This window comes from Sardina pilchardus, chromosome 19, assembly GCF_963854185.1.
Source record: "Sardina pilchardus chromosome 19, fSarPil1.1, whole genome shotgun sequence".
In the NCBI taxonomy this organism is placed as follows: domain Eukaryota; kingdom Metazoa; phylum Chordata; class Actinopteri; order Clupeiformes; family Clupeidae; genus Sardina; species Sardina pilchardus.
The window spans coordinates 23,648,035-23,667,862 of NC_085012.1; the positions used below are offsets into that span (position 1 = coordinate 23,648,035).

A 19,828-nucleotide genomic window follows, 5' to 3' on the forward strand; every position below is an offset into this window, starting at 1 on the left:
TCTTCTTTTGAAAATAACAGATTTAGCTTACACTTCATAATGTGCGTGACGCGAGTGACTTGACAGTTCATTGTCTATGTAGTTTTTGATTCATGACGAATTTCGAAGTCGTGATCGTAAAGGTTTTTTGTGCTTCTTTTGTCATCGAGTGTCAAAACCTAATTGCTTTTTTGACGCTGACATTTTCCGATGTGGGTTTATTTCGGTGTCATTTTTTTTAATCACGAAAGCTAGACTCTGTGGGTTTATGGCTGGCTTTCCGTTTTCTTTGTCATGTTCTTTGGCTTTCTTAGATCTTAAACAGAACACCGTTCATTGATATTACATCGCATAACGTCAGCTAGCCTACTCTTGCTTCAGTGTAACACATTGAAAAAGCAAAATGCCTCAGTTGTTTCTTTGTTACCCTCTGCTTACAGAATTCGACGCAGCTGTTGGGACAGAATAGCGGATCGGCTACCTTCCGACGACCTGCCGAGCACTGACAAGTAACAAAGAGCTATCAAATTGGCCACATGCGGATTCTGTAAACGTTACGATTGGTTCAGAGAGAAGATGACTTTAACATGAAGCTGTTCTGTTAGTTTGATGTGACTATTGTGCTCTAAAACAATTACAGTTGTTTTTATGTTCATGCTCAATTGTCTCTATAGAACAATTGTGGACACGTTTACATAACTAATGTTAGTGGCATATCTAAGGTAGGCTATTTAATGTAGCCTAATCCTGGCAGAATAGGATCAATATATGGATTTAAATATTCTGCTACTGGAGTGCTAGCATGATATAATAGTGACATTAGTGACCATGAACAGATCAGTCAGACACTGTCGGAGATGCAAATAGAAATGCAAATAAATCATGCTATCTGCTAGAGGGGCCAGTACCTTCTTGCCTCTACTAACAGGGCTGCAACTTCACTCAAGCTCACAGCCCTGTGGTAGCAGAGTCTTGTCTGGCATCTGGCATTGATAAAGGAATCCAAAAAGCACCTCCAGGACAGTGTTAGAGCTTTAACTTTGGACTCGCCATGACTTCCTCGGACAACGATGAGACGGGGAGCGACATATCGGAGTCTCTGGAAGTCCAAGACTTCCAGGGCAACTACGGCGACTCGGCCAACTACTACAAGTCCAAGAGCTTGCCCATCCTCAACGGGGGCCGCCTGCCCGGGGGCGAGCTGCTGCCCGAGCCGCGGATGGTGTGCACGACGCAGACGTCCGTCAACGACGGCGACCGCAGCTCGGCGCTGAGCGACCTCCAGCAGAGGACGGACTCCAGCCTGGCCGAGTCGCCCACGCGGACGGACTTCTCGCCCTCGGCGTCCAGCACGGTGGGCCTGAGCAGCTCGGCGCGCGTGGACGCCAACCGCTCGGCGGGCGGCGGCGGCGGGGGCAAGAAGCTCGGCTTCTCCTTCGCCCGGCTGGCGCGCTTCTCGGCGCGCAAGTACGTGCAGGTGATCCTGGCCGACTCGCGCTGCTTCCTCTTCTGCATGTGCTACCTGACCTTCATCCAGTCGCTGATGGTGTCCGGCTACCTCAGCAGCGTCATCACCACCATCGAGAAGCGCTACAGCCTGCGCAGCTCCGAGTCGGGCCTGTTGGTCAGCTGCTTCGACATCGGCAGCCTGCTGGTGGTGGTCTTCATCAGCTACTTCGGGGGCCGCGGTCAGCGCCCGCGCTGGCTGGCCGTGGGCGGGGTCTTCATCGCGGTGGGCGCGGCGCTCTTCTCGCTGCCGCACTTCATCTCGCCGCCGTACCAGATCCTGGAGGTCAACTCGTCCGCGGGCAACGAGGGCCTGTGCCTCAACGCCAACAACGGCAGCGGGCGCGACACGCTGGACGTGGCGTCGTGCCCGCGCGACCAGGAGGGCAACGAGCACAACCTCTACGTGGCGCTCTTCGTCTGCGCCCAGATCCTGGTGGGCATGGGCTCCACGCCCATCTACACGCTGGGACCCACCTACCTGGACGACAACGTGAAGAAGGAGAACGCCTCGCTCTACCTGGGTAAGGCTCTCCCCGTCTCTCTGGTTCTGGCGCGGCGGAAAGGTCTCCACAGCAGGGCAGCACAGATGCTCCCTTTGATTCCTGTCTGCTGGGGCTTTGTGGGTTGTCAAGCAGCATGTTCTTCCCTGGGTGTGTGCCATGCCTGTCCCCCTCCATTAGGCACGCTTTCATCTGTAATAGATTCCTACCAAGTCCCTCAATTTGTACTAACACCCCTACTCCTCACCTTTTCATAGACTAGCCCCACCAGATAAGCTGCATACAATCCAGTCCTCTTGCTGCCATTGCTGCTGTTGTATCAACATGGTCAAATCGCAGCTGATATCAGATGGCTTGCGCCACCATTTTTGAAACCAATCCAGATGTAGTTTTGGCAAGTGACAAAGGGGAGAGACCCCTCGCTAGTTTCCCCCCCCTTACTCCGTCAATGAGACACGGGGAGACTGGGCCAACGAATTAGCATCCATTAGCCATGTAGATGAGGCGCAGGAACACATTAGGGGCCGCCTTCGTCGTTCCCGAGGTCACCGTTTGTCTAGGGAGGTCAAAGTGCACATGGGATCCGATCTGCACTTAGAGATACAGTAGTACTCACTAATGTCCTTCACTTTAATCTCCTTCAGATTCCTGTGCAGTGAGGGTAAACTCTGGGCACGAGCGTGAGTGTGTGTGTGTGTGTGTGTGTGTATGTGTAAACAGACATGGGTGAAGCTGACCGTGGCCTAAGCTGTGCCCATGTGAGCTGAGTCTTGTGCCGAATAAGTGATCAGTGTCCAGTTCTGTCTGGCGTAGAGCTGTTAAAGACACACACACACACACACACACACACGTATACACACACTCAGTACACATGGGGAATACTGGAGAGACATCTTGCAGCTGCTTCAGCTGAGCTGGTTTTCCCTTTGCTGCATAGCGGCTGACTCTTGAACTATGCTGGTCCTGACTAGAGCAAAGATCTGCGGCAGAACAGAACCAGACCTAGTCCAGAAGTGTTCCAGAACCAACTGCTATTCGAATGCCTCTAGAACCAACTGATATCACTCAGAGACGAGAGAGCAAGGATTCGGGCTTGTCTGCCTGTGACCGTTTCGAAAAGAATGTCACGCCGGCCGGGATTCATCAGTGTATCTCGGCTCATCTTGAGTCGAGGCTAAAAATTGACTAGCCTATTTGAATCGATGTAAAGTTCACTGACCCAGATCCAAGACCTGCAAATCTCCCACTTGCACTTGGAGTCCTGACAAGCGAAAAAGACAGTGGCCAGTGTTTGGCTGGCAAGAGCTCGGGACCAGTTTGAGTTTGGGAGGGCACTTTAGACACAGACCATTGGGCAAATGGGGCAGCAGGACACACTGTCTGGGGCAACAAATGACCCCCTCCATCTGATTGCTGCCCAGCTGCACTGGGTCCCAGCACCTCTATGGTGGGGAGATTGGTGGGGGGGGGGGGGTTGTCAGTTTGGAAAAAAAAGGGGGGGGGGGGGGGGGGGGGGGTGTGCATACGCACATAGTTGGACAGGCAGGGGGGTCACTGTAAGGCCATCACACAGTTAGGGGCCAGCCAGGAAAACATGGTCGTACTAAACTGTTACCCTCACACACCCTCCCACACTCACACTCACACACACATATAACATTACACAGAGCATTGCTTGTAAATACTTTAGATACACATTATGCACTCACATAAAATATGGAGTTTAAATACACTTAATTATCTATTGATTGACTTGGAAAGTATTTCTTAAAAGCAAGCATGCTGATGCCGGTCTAAACTGGACAACAGAGATTTAAAAAATGCAGTTTCAGATTTCTCTTGGTGCAATTACCCAAGTAAGTCTGCTTTGATCTGCAGACACCCTTATTGTGTGTGTGTGTGTGTGTGTGTGTGTGTGTGTGTGTGTGTGTGTGTGTGTGTGTGTGTGTGTGTGTGTGTGTGTGTGTGTGTGTGTGTGTGTGTGTGTGTGTGTTGTGTGAGCATATTCTGAAGCTGAAAAATGCAATCACCATTAAAGCATTATGTCTCCCCCTGTCCTATCTCATTAACTCAAGCTAGGCATAAACAAAACAGTCCAAAATACTGTGACTCAGTGCTGTAGGAAGCCTCCCACACCCCCATCAGTCTGTAACCTCTGACCTTAGAAAGACTGCAGAGTGATGGCCGCCAGATGAGGGCATGAATAAGGAAACCAGTGTTTATAAATACTCTGTGTGTCATCCCAGCATGATGGTGCAAAAACTCAAGCACTTCTCACGGTCAACTGGCAGAGGACTCTGTGTCAGACCCGGCCCACCTCCGGTCTGCTGCTGGCTCAGTTCTGGCGAGCTGTAAGTCTCTACCAGAACCAGGCACTTTTCTAGGAAGTTGGGTCTTTGTGTTTATTACAGTGCAGAACATTGGCCTCAGTGGCTCAGGGTATTTGGCCTGTAATTGTATCGCTGTTGTTTTTTTTTAAGTGTGGATGACCCTCTTCTGCAGATAGAGTAGCTTGTCTCTCTGGTGCTGTAATGATTTCAGAGCGCAGGGCTATCGGGCTATCAGGTGGAGCGATGGGGTTGAAGCTAAACTGAGCTCCATTCCACCTCTATCGTTTTTTATCAGGCATGCTCTATTGTTGTTTGTTTTCCCCCTCTTTTTCTACACACACACACACACACACACGCACACACACTCACACACACGTTCTAAAACACACAGATACTGTGCTTTGGGCTTGTAGCTACTTGTGTAGAGCCCTTTGAGACTGCAGCAATAACAAGCATCGGTCGTCCATCCCCCCATCCCCACCCACCCACCCACCACCCGTCCAGTATCTCCCCCCCGAGCCTCCGCTGTGTCGGGAGAGTGGAGCGCCAGAGCGAGTCCTGTTACCGCTCGCCCCTCATCTGCAGGACCCAGTGATGGACGGCCAAAACAAAACCCAACACTCCGGCAAAACAGCCTCGTCCAGTTGCCTCACAACGACGACGCTGACCTTAACCCTTCTCAGGACCCTCAAACAGCTAATCAGATCTAAACCCAACGCTCAGGCCAAAACAGCGCCGTTCCAATGGCTGGTGTTGAGAGGGGCAAGACGGTACCTATATCTCAGGAATCTAAAACATCTCATTAGATGGCCACCCCATCTGAGAGTGGAAGGGTCCACTGGGAGAGAAAGGGGAGTGAGATTGAGTTTCACATTAGTGCATGCATAGCCTAAAGGTGAGGTGGGTTTATTATGTCAGTCTAGGCGAGCTGCTCATTGGGGATGACACACACACACACACACTCTCTCTCTCACTCACACACACACACTATCTCTCTCTCTCACACACACACACGCACGCACACATGCATTCCTTTGGAGCTGTCTGGAGAAATGTGTTTTTGCTTCCGGCTTCTCAGAGTTCCAGTGTATTCACCAAGGGAAGACTAGAGTGTGTTTTTGCTTACAGAGATTTGCAGACAGATTCTTTTTTGCTGCACGTCTTCCTTTTCTGTTTTCTGTTTACAGCACACAGTGTCTCTGTCTCCTCATTCCAATGTACGCTTGGGGCAACTAGCAATGTGTGTGTCATTTCTTTGCACTGTGTGTACACTCTCTCTTTCTCTCTCTCTCTCTCTCTCACACACACACACATACCCTCCCCCCTCACAAACACACACATGCACACACACACACACAACCCCCCTCCACACACACATACACACACAAGCAATTTTATTTCTCTTTCTCCCCCTCCTCCTTCTGTAAAGAGTCCTCTAGAACATTGCGTTCACACTCCCGTCTTCCTGGACGTTTCAGACCCACTGGCTATATGATCTATCAACAAACGCCAGTCCATTTGATCACACCGGGGCCTGCAGTTTAGACCTCTCCACTGACCCATTGGTCAGAACTGGGCTCACTCATCAAAAGCAGAGACCCCTTTGTCTGGAACCCCCCTTCCACACCCACACACTGACACACACACACACACACACACACACACACTGCACACAAACCATGTCTACAGAGGGAAATCAATAGGTCAGACACATGTTGGCCATGTAGCTTTGATCTCCAGCGGGTGACATTATGAGTGTGGAGGAGAAGAGCCTATCCACAATGGTGGCTTGCCTTGGTGTTTGACGCTGCCGTTGTATTTCATTACCTCCCCCTGTTTTTTTGTTGGAATCGATTTCCCTGGGTGTCTGTTCAAACAATGGCCCAAGCTTGGCATTCCTCGTCAGCAATGCACCATTCACCAATGGCGTGTTTGCCGTAATCTAGTGATGAAGTCGCCTCACTCACCATTGCTTTCCATCTCTGATTTACAAGCCAGTGATTTTTTGTGCGCGCCTAATAGATTGGAGTCAGCTGAAGGGGTCAATGTTGATTGGATTGCGAAGCACTGTGTGTGTGTGTGTGTGTGTGTGTGTGTGTGTGTTTATCAGTGTGTGTGTGTGTGTGTGTGTGTTGTGAGAGGAGTTAAGTGCACGCATTCCAAATGGCTGCAGCGTGTTTAGTGTTCTCCGGAGCGTAGTGTAGCAGCTGCAGCCATTGTCCGAGTGTATTATGGAGGAGTTGTGCATTATTTATTCCGCCTAATAGTCTCACCCGTTTTCAACCCTGGCATCAAAGCCGGCAGCGGCAGCGGCAGCACGGCCGTATCCTAACCCACGGTGGGCCTGTGTGGACCTCTCATTCATGCTCAGCGCTGGTTGGATGGGGGGGGGGGGTTGGCTGTGGTGGACTGGCGGCCAAGATGCGTCACTGGTCTGGCTGAACGCTGGCCAGATTACATTCAGGGCTCTATATTAGCTGGATGTTCTGAGAGAGTGCAGATAAACAGAGTTGTTGGTGTGTGAGTGTTTGTGTGTGTGTGTGTGTCTGTGTGTACGTGTGTGTGTGTGTGTGTGTGCGTGTGTGCATGTGTGTGTGTTTGCGCGTGTGTGTGTGAGTGAGATGTGGGAGAGATCGGTGCAGTCCTTGGTACATATACGCTTCTTCAGCCACGCTGTAGTCGGTGAGCAACGCCGTGCTCTCCTATGTTAAATTTAGCCAGGGAGCAGCTGCTCTGAGTCCATATTCTGTGTGTGTGTGTGTGCGTGTGTGTGACGAGGGAGGGAATGACAGAGGACAGAAGGTAATGTATGTGTGTCCTCCCACTCTGCGTGCGTATGTTTTTCTACTTCACCCTCACGTGCATTTACTCTCCCCCTCCACCTTATCTCCACCTCTCCGTATCTACCTCCCCTCTCTCTCTTTCACTATCTTTCACACACACACACACACACACACACACACACATAGACGGACAGTCTGTGCTGGACATGTCTGCCTCCTGTGTGGTGTAATATTTCTCTGTACCTCCGGTAGATTGCATTTCCCAGGCCTGTAGAGGAATGGCCTTACTTCCTTATGCGGAGCACATGAAAGAATCTGTGCCTGTCTCTCTCTCTCTCTCTCTCTCTCTCTCTCTCTCTCTCTCTCTCTCTCTCTCTTTCTTTCTCTCTCTCGCTGTCTGTCTCTCTCTCTCTCTCTCACTTGAGCAATCATAATTTATAACTCTCTCTGGCTCTTGCTGGGTCACACTCACACACACACGCACACAAACTCAGAGAGAACTGGGCCACAGGCTAGTGTTACAGCTTATGGTTACTCAGCAGCTAGGAGCTCTAAATTGGTTCCTGTGTTTACATTAATGTAGCCTGCTGCACCCCACACCCACTGCACACACACACACACACACACACACACACACACACACACACACACACACACACACACACACACACACACCTCCCTTGAGTTGCCCAGGGGGGCTGAGTGAGAGGTTGGCTGCACGTCTGGAGCAGAGAGAGACATGCAGTTGATCTGGAGGCTCAGCCTTGGCCTGAGTTTGTGTCTCAGCCGAGAGAGACCGGAAACTTCTCCACAGCTCTGCGTGCGGGGAATAGGTCGCCTGACAGCGGCCTTTCCTGCGGCCTTTTCCTCCAGTTCTTTATTTCTGCTGTCAGTACAGTAGTTAAGGAGGGGGCATTGTGGGAGGCGGGGGTGGGAGAGGGCTGGGGGTGACTGGTCACATAATGACCGTAATCTGCAAAACCAGCCCCACGGCCAGAACAATTTGCAGAGGTCACTACTTAGCCTCAATTGGCTATAATGCCTCTTTTATGTCTTCATGAATTGATTTTCTTGTTCTCATTTGCGGCCTTTGGGGCCAACAAGTTATTTTGGTCCAGTCTTCATGTAAATCCCCTTTCCAGCCGGAACATGTTGATCTGGAAAACATGGAAATGTCCAGTGAAAATGGGCACAACCAGCGCAAAATAAAATGCTTTGTGTCCGCTGGGAACTAAAAGGGCGGAACCCATTGACTCTCTAGTGGTTCCAGGTCTCAGCTTGTCTTCGATCTATTAAACTCGATCACGACATCCAGTGCTCCAGTAAGGAAAACAAAACTAAACAAAAAGAACACAGATTGTTGATCACTGAGGTGAGGTCACTCCTGGCCAAGACATGGCATAGATCCGGTTCGGACACATTCTGAGACGGACCAGCCCCGGGTCCTGGTGTTATCTGAGACGGAAGGCAAGATCGGTCATTTGCTGCCGAGTAAGACATTGTGATTTACGCTTCCTCCAGGAGTGACATTGATTGCACGGGAGGGCATCGTCACGGTTCACAAATAGATGGTGTACACCTGGTAGCTCCGCGCAGAGCCAGATTGGCTTTGACAGATGTCACATATTGTTTGATGCGGGACCAGCACCCCGAAGATGACATTAATCCTAATTAGCCGCTGTCTGCCGGGATTATAAACAATGGATGTCAATTTGAGCGCGTCGCACCGGCTTATTCAGCAAATGAATGCTAATTAAAAGTAGGGATTTGTGGAGGAACAAATGACAGATGAATGCTTTCTTACATCCGATGTCTCTATCGTCTCTAGAGATGAGGGTAAAGAATGTGCTGATTGTTCCCCAAAATGAGGCCTGTATTATATTACATTAAAATCTGGCATAGTGTTCTTATTAGTTGGACCTCATCATGTAATGTTTTGCACAGGCCTCTTATAAACTGCTTGTTATAATGTTATGATGTTTATAAAGCCTCGAACAGACCCCCAATTAGTTTGCTTGTTGTAATGATCATATAATATGTGGGGGATTTGCCAAGCAGCGGAGGGTTTTCCTATTGTCTGAGTTTGCCAAGCACAATGAGCTGAAAGGGGGGGGAAAGCCCCCTTAAGAGTACTGGGGGGGGAGGCCGTGGTTTGGACAGTGTGTTCTTGCGATGCTTATCTAGGTAAACAGCCCACTCTGTGGCGGAGGGAGAGTCGACTAGAGTCTGAGTCATCCCCAGCCCTGCGTCAGTGAGCAAGTCCAGCGGCAGCAGCAGCAGCAGAGAGCGACTCTAATGGATTTCTCTGCGGCCACTAAAGAAAAAGACACACTGGAGAAGGGAGGAAGGCGGGGGGGGGGGGGGGGGGCGCTTGCTGAAAAATCCTATTTCACAGCGTGTTATTATCCTTTTAGTGTTGTGTTTTTGGCGTCCAAGCCTTGAGTTGAGAGAGGGTTTGCGTTGTGTGGCACAAAGTATTTTTTTTTTGCTGTTTCACCCATTGCGATGACAACTCTCTGTTTTCTTGGACCCATAGAGAGAGAAAGAAGGGGGCGGGTGAGGGGGGGGGGGGCTGTTGAGGAAACAGTGGGATTGACAAGACCATGTGCAGTCCAAGGAGGAAGAATAGAAAGTATAAAAACAGCCAAAGCAGTTGGCTTTTTTTCTTTTTGTAGAGCAGAAGGACTTCATAGCTGGCCTATTGGACTACTCTTTTGTAGCCTGATTACCATCGACTTTCAAAGGCTCTGCGAGACTTTAGTCTGACCAACAGCCTGTGCTAACACGGTTTCTTGCCAGCGCTGGTTGACCCGCCTCCTTTAAGTGCCTCGATTTGCTACTGGTAGATTTAAGCCAATAACAACACTCTTTCCTCTGCCTTGAACACGCCTCTACCCAGAGCCGTTGGAGCTGCTCAAAGTTGATTGGTTCTCGACCAAAGGGGGCAGTTCCGCAGATTTCGGGAACTCAGAAATCCTTCTCAATGAGCAGTTGACCAGACCAGCAGCAAAAGCCTGAAGGCGTTGCGTCACTGGGAGGGCATGCCAGGCTAACTCTTTTGGTCTTTGTACCACACACCCTAAAAGAAATAGAACACATTCCTCCGTTCCTTTTGACCAAAGCCACAGATGCCTGTGTTGAGTGTGTTGATTAGTGTGTGTGTGTGTGTGTGTGTGTGTGTGTGTGATGATGGTGTGAGGATGGGCTCCTGGGGCTCCCGTGCGTCTGACCTTTCCTGGTGCGTTGCCACAGGCCAGAGAAGCCTCGGGGGTGCTGCACACATTAACCTTGGGAGGTGAACACACAGCCCCGCTGGAGCTTACCATGGCAGGGCCAGCTGCAGGAAAAGGCAAACATACCAGTGCTTGAATGATTACAAAAAAAGAGTAAAATAGGAAAAACAACCGTTTCTCAAACATGTCATGTTTTATTATAATATCAGCGGTTCACTTCTCACTGGGCACCGGGGCGGTGTTTTCATTTTTCACATTTTCCATCCCGGAGCTTTTTCCTTTTAAGCCTGTTTGCCCGCCCTTTAGATGATGTTCCTCTAATAGTCACACGGTGTTCATCTGAGGCAATTAAGGTATTTCATCAGCTAATTGCGTGCTGTGGCATGAGACTGCAGGTCCGCTTGCTAACAAGGCGAACGAGCACCAAATGTGTGACTTTGAAAACACAGCTCCAGCAGAGAGATTGCCAGCAGTACACCAGAGAGAATACAAAAGCCTTCCTTTTCCATGGGGGCTTTTGATGTTAAATACAGCAAGTAATGGACCTCTTGAACACCCTTATGGAGAGAGAGGGAGAGAGAGAGAGAGAGAGGGAGAGAGAAAGAAAGAGAGAGTCCCTCTTGCATGTGGGAGTCGTAATGAGCTAAAATCCCTGCTTAACTCCTGGTGTTCTATTTGCCTGTCTGTCTGTCTATCTGTCTGTCTGTCTGTCTGTCTGTCTGTCTGTCTGGGTTTTTTTTCCTGTTTCGGTTTTCTTTCTTCCTCTCTTTTTTTGTGTTTGGCTGAAAGCGTTCCTCTGAGTGACTGGGGTGGAGGAGGCAGCTGCTGAGGAAAGCTGGCTGAGCTCTTGTGCCTAGAGTGTGGTTTCAAAAAAACGGCACACTGAGACCGCTTTGTTTCGCTTTTTGTGTGTGCGCGCGTGTGTGTGTGTGTGTGTGTGCCTTCCAGCACTCTGATGTGTGTGTGCGTGTGTATGTGTGTGTGTGTGTGTGTGTTGGCTGTTTGTATCTTGCTGTGAAATTCTAACATGACCTATTGACAGTGCTCCAGAGACCCCTATGTGCATTGTCTGAAACGTTTCGGAAGGGAGTGTTTTTTTTCTCCCTCCCCCACTTACTTTCAAAGATAAGTTGAAATCGACCCCCTTGAACCAAAGCCTCAGCTGCAGTTGCTGCTATTGCTGATTCCGTGTGCTGAACAATGGTGTGAAATGAGGTCTGGTGGCATGGGCGCAGCGGTAAATAGCCTTCTGTCTTTTGTGGAGCGCTGAGTTGGTGTCAGGGGTGGACCGTAGAACACACCAGCTCCTCCAGTCGCATCCTGTGGGCTTTCAAGCTCCCTGTTGTTGGCGGAGATCGGACAGGAGCTGCAGGTGTGAGTCACCCACAAACAAAACACCCTTCATACACACGTGCGTGTATACACACACACACACGCACACACACACACACACACACACACACACACACACACACACACACACACACACACACACACACACACACACACACACATATACACATATACACTCACGCACATACAAGCACACGCACACATACTGTATACTCATACACTCACACGCACACATGCACACACACACATATACACATATACACTCACGCACATACAAGCACACGCACACATACTGTATACTCATACACTCACACACACACATGCACACACACACTATAAGAACTACACCACCCCAGCCCAGTCATCATGGCCCGTTGGTCGTCCGGGGCTGCTCCAGGCTGCCAATGCAATTAGGTGTGTTCTCTCATTAACCCAGTACCCTGCCATGCCCATTAGGTGTGTTCTCTCATTAACCCAGTACCCTGCCATGCCCGCCGTGCCAGATGGCCCTCTCCGGGCCGCTTGTTTGGGCCTGTCCGGGGGGGCCCTGGGATCCGGGGGCGTCTCTGATGAGAGGCAGCAGCCAGAGAGCAGAGCCCCGAGCCCCCATCCACACACACACACACACACATCCACCCTCAGAGCAGTGGGTCAGGCTGAAGGCATTTCTGACGTGCGTGCAAATACAGCAGTGGGCCAGCCACCACTAGCAGCAGTGTCCGCAGCTGTCCCTGTGGCGTCCTCAGCCTGGCTGAACAAATGCTGCGTTCCATTTGTCCGCCAGAGTCGGCCGACGAGTTGTTTGCCCGAGCTGCTAACTGGAAACAAGAGGAACGCCCCTGAAGTTGTATCCCGACTTGTTCCACTCAAACTCAGAGTACCCCGAGTTCGAAATTCCAAGATGGTTGCACCCATAACAATTAATGAGAAGCGTAGATATGCTCTGTTCATTAGCAGTTCTGTCTGAATTATGCCTCATGAAATTGTTGTAGAAACAATAGTATCCAACCTCTATCTGTCGTTACGTTGCTATGATGTTTGTTTGTGTAAAATGCTGTGTAATACTTCGTTCCATGGCATTGCTATATCTGGTAACAATTGCTAACAACAGACGATTGCTAACAAACGGTAGCATTGTTCTCACAACTTGTTGACTAACTGAAATGCAGCTCGGGTTTTCACACGGACGTGACATTCCCAAGCACCAGTCGTTTTACGCGACAGCTGGAATGCGGCAAAAGCTGCAGTCCCGTTCCGCTCCTCCTCGCCTCCCCTGCCCTCACATCTCCTGTTTGCCCAGGGTCTGGACAGGCCTGAGTCATGCCTTCACTGCTGTGGGTGATGGCGGTCGAGGAATGCTGAGCAGCGGCGGTGTCTTTCTTTTTTTTTTTTTTTTTTTGGAGTGTGCATGTTTTGTTTACATGCCAGGGTCTCTCTATTTCCCTCGACCTCTCTCTTACAAGCGCTCTCTTTCTGTCTATCTCTCCGTCTCTCTCTCTCTCCCTCTCCCTCTCTCTCTGTCTGTCTTTCTCTCTCTCAGAGACACAATGCATGGGTCTGCTGCCAAATGAATCATTCGCTAAGTATCTAGAGCGGCAGAGGACGTTTAGAGATGTATAGGTTTCCTTCACATATTTACTTTTACGACCCATTCTGAGTGCATTAGTAAGTCTTTCCTGACTAATATATTCCAGCACATAAACGTGTTGCATTTGTATGCAAATGAGTGGAGGCTATGCATATGGAAGTAGATTTAGGAATTATTCACTCACGGTTGCGAGGTAGATCTAACCATGATTATCGTCGAAGGTAGAGTTTGGACATGGCTTGATCTGAATGGTCTGTAAGGACACATAGGTGTTTCATGAACATGATGCACTTGTGCAACATCAGTGTTTCAGAGAGAGCCAAACTGACCTGAATCTGACAAGGCAAGGCAAGGCAACACAGTCTAATGCAAAAGCATATGAGAGCTACAATCCACATTTAAGTGTGTGTGTGTTGTGTGTGCGTGCGCGCGTGTACATGTATGCTCTGATGACGAGCAGAATGTGCTGTTTGGGTTTTTGGTGAGTGGCAATGTGTATGTTCTAATATGAAATTTGATGTACTGACTGTGTTTTATGAGAGTGAGTGTGTGCGTGTGTGTCTGTGTGTGTTCTCGGTTCTGTCCTGTGGTACAGTACGCAGTGTTCACCGAGCCATGGCGGGGTGTCTCCCCGGCTCTCCCAGGCCGGCGTGTGTGTGCGGCACTGTTCCGCATCATGTTCTGCATCGCGTTCTGTTAGGGAGAACAAATCCACCCTTGCTGCAGCTGCCACTGCCTGTGTCTCTGTGGCATTCACAGCAGACGAGGGAGAGATGCAGAGAGGAATAGAAAGAGAGGATCATAGTGGTTCATGAGAGAGAGAGAGAGAGAGGAGAGAGAGAGAGAGAGAGAGAGGATAGTGCAAGGAGGGAGGGAGGGAGGGAGGGAGGGAGGGAAAGCAAATAGAGAGAGAAAGGAGAACAGCAGAGGTGTAGAGACAGAAGAGAGAGAATCATGAACAGCCTTTGCTAGAGGGAGAGAATCATAGAGATAGACGAGTAGACAGTACAGGAAGCAGAGAGAGAGAAGAATGTGAAAGATATTCACTTTGCTGTTGGTTGGTTTTTTTTGTTGTTTTTTTGGTGGCTGCGCTTTGTGTCTCCCTCTTCTCACACTTGTGTGCCTTTGGGCTGATACTTCACAGCTCTCACTGCTGTGTCATGTTTGCTTTATTCCAACCACCTTAGCGTAATAGCCACTGGGAACCACTATCAGAAGATTTAGAGCGAGATGGACTGTGAGCCAGAAAGAAAGAACGAAGGAGTGACTTGGTCAAGGAGAATGAAAGGATTATCAGAAAAAAAGGAGAGAGCGAGAGAGAGAGAGGGAGAGGGAGAGAGAGACTCAGTAGGCCTCTGACCTGGCTAGCTGGACGTCTGTCGGTCACAGAGGAGCAACAAAAGGATTAGCGCATTTTTCTCGGGCCCTTTCTTTTTTAATGGCATTCCTGCGCTAAGCCAGTTAGCGCTTTGATCAGCTCAGCACTAGCTAGCTGGGCAGTCTGTGGCCAACTGTCAAAGAACCAGAGTTTTCTCTCTCGAGGACTCATGGGGATGCTGAATCACAGATGGACTTGGGCTGAGGCACCTTGTTTGTTTCCCACTTTACAAATGGATGGTTGACTTCTAGAGGTTTTTTTTTTTGTTTGAAAACTTAAAGAACCAACTAGGAGACATTTAGATAACTGCACGGTGTAATGTCTGTTTGATGCACACTGTTAACTTTTCACTCGCTGCTCCACTCCCGAAACTGGAACAGCGTAGCACAGGCTGTACGGTAGGGGCTGGTGGAGTGTCTAGGAGGCTGGCGGCGACGGGGTGTGTGTGTGTGTGTGTGTGTGTGTGTGTGTGTGTGTGTGTGTGTGTGTGTGTGTGTGTGTGTGTGTGTGGAGGGGGGGAGTTATAGTAACTGGGGTGATTACTTTATTCGGGGCCTGCCACATCCATGTCCCACTTCTCTTGCTCCCCATTGGCACTGCCGTGCAGACAGCATGACAATGAGTTACAGAAAGATGGCCTCTTTGAGGCTTCTGCGCTCGGTAACAAGCTCTATAGGGCAGGCATGTGGAAACCTCCTTGTATTAATTACACAGATTACGCCCTTGTGTGTACCTGCGTGGAATATGATCATGTAAATCCAGTGCACTGTGCATGACACAGTAGTGTGTATATGCACACACCAGTTGGTCAGACACTATAGCCTGCCTGGCCCCTGGAATTCCAGTGTGGGGGGAGACAACAAAAGAACACAATGGAAGCCTGGGTTTGCCTCTTAGCAAGGCAATAAATATCACGAGGGACAGAAGCAGGCAAATAGCACAGGGGTGGCAATTACTCATTGGGGGGACAGCGGCAGTAATGCGTCTGAAGCTGGTCAGCAGAATTAGTGGTGGAGGAGGTTTGGTTGGGGGGGGGGGGGGTGTGCAGGAGAAGCAGAGAAGCAAAGGGGGAGGGAAAAAAAGCCCTCGTAGCACTCGGGGAATGTGCTCTTCAGCACAGCGTAAGGTGCAGTGGGGGTCGTGTGTGGGGGTAGTCTCTCTCCCCTGCCTCTCTTTTCCCTCATGTTTTACTCTGTTAGCAGGCAATGCCAGAAGGGTAGAAAGCGAGAGAGAGAAAGAGAGAGAAAGAGAGAGAGAGAAAGAGTGAGTGGGTGGGTTGGAGAGGAAGAGAAGGCAGGAGAGAGAGAGAGAGAACAGAGTCTCAGTAGAGTTGTGTCAAGTCTGAGCTTGAGCCTGAGAGTCAGTGTGAGCCTCTGGGTTTAAGGTAGAGAGACGCGGAGAGGGAAACAAACAAACAGGTGAGGAAGGGCAGTAGGTCTGGATCCTTTAAGAACATCTCCAGCTTTCGCAGGAGGATTCCCCATTGGTTTAGCCCTCACAGTTGAGGAGAGGTCTCTCTAAATGCACTTGTTATCTAAACAGCAGAAAATCATAATAATAATAAAAAGATATAGAGAGAGATGACACCTCTCCTGAAGAACACCACAAACACGTAATCTTACTCATGACACTTCCGTCCCCCTCCTACGTCTGAAGAACTAAAACTAAAACAAATGTTCAAGTGCTCTCTCCAAGTATCCTCTCCATGATAGAGTAGTTTACTGTCTGTCTGTTTTGTTTATTGAGTTGTACCTGAATTCCGTCTATAGCAATACCACGCCTATGGGGAGTATGTGATGGCAGTATCAGATTTGGCATGATTTGTGACCCTTTCTGCACTGAGCCATTCACCTTCATTGTATTTGGCTTGTATTGGATGGGTTACAGCTCGGGGGAGAGTGCTGGACATCCATCTTCTAACTGTGGTTCGGTTTCTCCTCTGCTGAACATTTATTGGTTTAGTTTGATAAAGTGGAGATATTAATTTGGCCTGCCACAAATGCATACCTGCAAAGATTACGCCGTGTGAGAAATTGTCTCGACAGTAATTTGGTGGTGTGTGCGTGCGGGCTACTATTGATCATCGTTATGTCGACGGAGAGAATATCAAACAAAAAAGGCCTCAAGAAAAGTGCTCGTGAATAACTCCCAGCAATGTCTTCATGTCCTCAGTGTCCAGTGGCAGGTTGGTGTTTTATGTCCACCATGAATCCTTTTTAACCTCCATACACAGTGACACTCAGAGACACCTGAGAAGATGAATTAGCCCAAGATGCAGATTAGAACAAGCACAGGAGGCGAGGCGCTGCAGTTTCACCTGTGTCGTTTCGGAGTGGGGAAAATGCAGTGCGGTGGCCACGCATAATTGTCTGCCCTCCCCCACCCCCCTTCCCCTCCCCTCCGCCGCAGGCTTTCTTTTGTTGACGGCAGCCGAAGCTGTGTCGGTCGGTCGGACTGAATTTGGATGTCAGCAGTAGCTTTTTAGATTTGTGGCCTTTGGAGTTTGCCGACTGACTGAGTGGGCACCAGTGCCATATGCTGGCGGTGGACTCAGCACAAACGCTGAATGGAGTCAGCAGGACCCTGACAGAAGCCTTGACGCGCTCATTCTGCCCCCCCCCCCCCCCCCCTCCATGAATCCCCCTGACTACTGAGAATAACGGCGCCTGATCCAAATGGAGGAAGTTATGTGTTTCCCCACTCTTTCTTTTTTTTCCCTAAGAGTCAACTCCCAGCTCGATTACTAGCAAACGGGATACCTCAGAAAAAAATGTTATGATGACGCATAAAAAAAAGGTGCTGACTGCGGTGTTTGCGTGTGCTGTTGTGATGTTGAACTAGCCTCACTCTGATGGCAGTCTGCCGCATTCATGCCCTTGAGGTATTTTGCGTTCTTTGACAGTGAGTTAATTAAGAAAAGATAAAAACACCTGAGAGTTCAGCGACCGCGTCAATGTTTTTCCCGACGCGCGCTTTAGTGTCTCTCCACCAAAAACCGTTGGAGGAGCCGCCTCCATAAATAACTCAACTTCCTCCGGCCTGCTCGTTCTTGTTGTCTAAATATTTGATTTACTCCTCCGGGCGCTCCTCATAAATGTTTGATGCGATTAAAACATTTTAGCGTTCTCGCGCTGTACTTGCAAACCCTCTAGGAATTGCGGAGAGCCAGATTTCCCCTTGCTTTTCACACACACACACACACACACGGCTGTCAAATATAGCTGTTCATTCGGACCATTTTTTATTGGTGTTGGCATTTGGGATTTGTCAGCTGAAGGCTCTGTGATGTAAAGTCCGTAAAATAGAAGTTTAGAGGCTAAATGAATGACAAAAACAGCTACTCACACCAGAGGTAAGAGGTAGGAAATATGTTGTCGGTAGGAGTACATGCCGCGTGCTGCCAGGCTCTGAAAAATAAAGGCCTCCATTCCGCCTGACGTTGGCACCGGTGTTGCCTGCAGCATTTTCTGTTACTCCTTCTTTCTCACAATTCAAGTTAATGGTTGGCAGCGTTGCAGTTACTTAGTCTTGGCAGACAGATGGAATTCCATAGCACCAGAACAAAACAACAACAAAAAAATCATAGAGAATCGTAACCACAACTAAGGGAGATTAACATTTGATGAATCCCTAAAAAAAAATCTGGAAACCTCCAAATCTCTCTGAGTCCTCTAGCAGTTGTCATCAGGCCTCTCCTCATTTGGTATCACACACACAGTTAGAGCTTGAGGGCCTTTGTGTAGTGAGAGGCTGGCAATAGGGCCTCCAGCGCAACCAGAGCAGCAGCTGTCAGAGCCACGTCTGCAGGGGGAGAGAGCTGCAGGTTAGAGGTCAAAGGAGCATGTCTGTGTGTGTGTGTGTTTGGGGGGGGGGGGGGGGGGTTGATTGACGACCACTCTCTGGACATGTCCATACTCCAGGCTCTGTAAATGAGCAGATGCAAAGCACTCCCTTTGAACATGACCGCTAGAGAGTTGATGCAGTGGGGCCGACCGTCTCTGCCTCAGAGTGCCTGAAAGGCCTCGGACCTGGATGTGTTAAACCAGTGAGCACTGGTGCAGAATTGCATTTCATTCTTGTTTTCATTCTTGTTTTCTTAGTCTTGTTTTATTCTTGTTTTCATTCGCTCGAGCAGAGATCTCTCTCTCTCTTTCTCTCTCTCTCTCGCTCTCTCTCTCTCTTAAGAAGTGTGACTTGGATGAAAAGTGACTGCAATGCCCCACTTCCACACATACACCCACATTTACTCAGGGGACATATCCTTTAGGTCTTAATATGGTCCTTGTAAAACCATCACGTGGACGTGCATCGGCCGTGCAGTCCATCGATTTCCCCTTCCCTCCCCTTCCCTCCAGCAGCCCGCGCATGTGCTACGAAGAAACTCTAGAAGCCAAAACTTGGCCGGCGTTGACCGGTCGAGCAGGTCGACTTGACAGCGCGGGCGAGAATCGCTGCGGAGCGCATTCTGACACACCTGTTCCCCCGGGGAGAGAGCTGCTGGCACGCGCGCGCCGTTCACCTTGCTCTTAATGATCTGCTGCGACTAGACTCGTTGAGTCGTATTTGGGTGCGGCGTGCTGGCCAAGTGGGATGATGCAGTGGACGCACGATCGCCCGCACGGAAGTTTTTTGCGCCTGCCGTAGCATAACGTCTTTTGTCACTCGGAGGGCTTTTATTTTTAATTGGATGCCTTTTTGGCAGAACGAAATAGGAGTTCCTGGAATGCGGTATTAAAACACTAGATGGAAAGGTGGTGGTGGGGAGGAAGTCTTAACAACAGCCCGTTCTCCCCTTTCTTGTTACGGCTCCAAGAACAGGCCCTTTAAACGCCCCCCCCCCCCCCCCCTTTTATTCATAAAGTCCTTTTTAATGTGCTATGTTGCTCAGTAAAGGTTACCGGAGCTCTGTTAGCGCATCGGAAAAAGGTCAGTTCCTTGAGCTTGCCGGCAGAGGCCCAGGGGAGATCGATGCGGAGAGTCGGGCAGAGGGAGGTAGACCGGAGCGCTGCGCTGCTCTGCCGAGTCTGTGGTGGTAATGGAGGAGGAAGAGGAGGAAGAGGAGGAGGAGGAGGAGGAGGAGGAGAGCTCTAATGTCCAGGAAGACAACCTGCTGACTCTGTTCTTTCAAAAGTACTGAAGGACCCGTTGGCCTCAGATAGCTACTGACATTAACTG

The 19,828-nt window shown here is 49.7% G+C and overlaps 1 protein-coding gene across 1 annotated transcript in view; it reads left to right on the forward strand.

The window, feature by feature from the left end:
* LOC134065736 (solute carrier organic anion transporter family member 5A1) overlaps positions 1-19,828 on the forward strand; it is a 54,486-nt gene that overhangs the window by 132 nt on the left and 34,526 nt on the right. The window contains exon 2 of the mRNA XM_062520770.1: positions 420-2,009. Within this exon, the coding sequence (XP_062376754.1) occupies positions 1,031-2,009 (979 nt within the window). The 5' untranslated portion in view covers positions 420-1,030. The remainder of the gene's footprint in view (positions 1-419; positions 2,010-19,828) is intronic.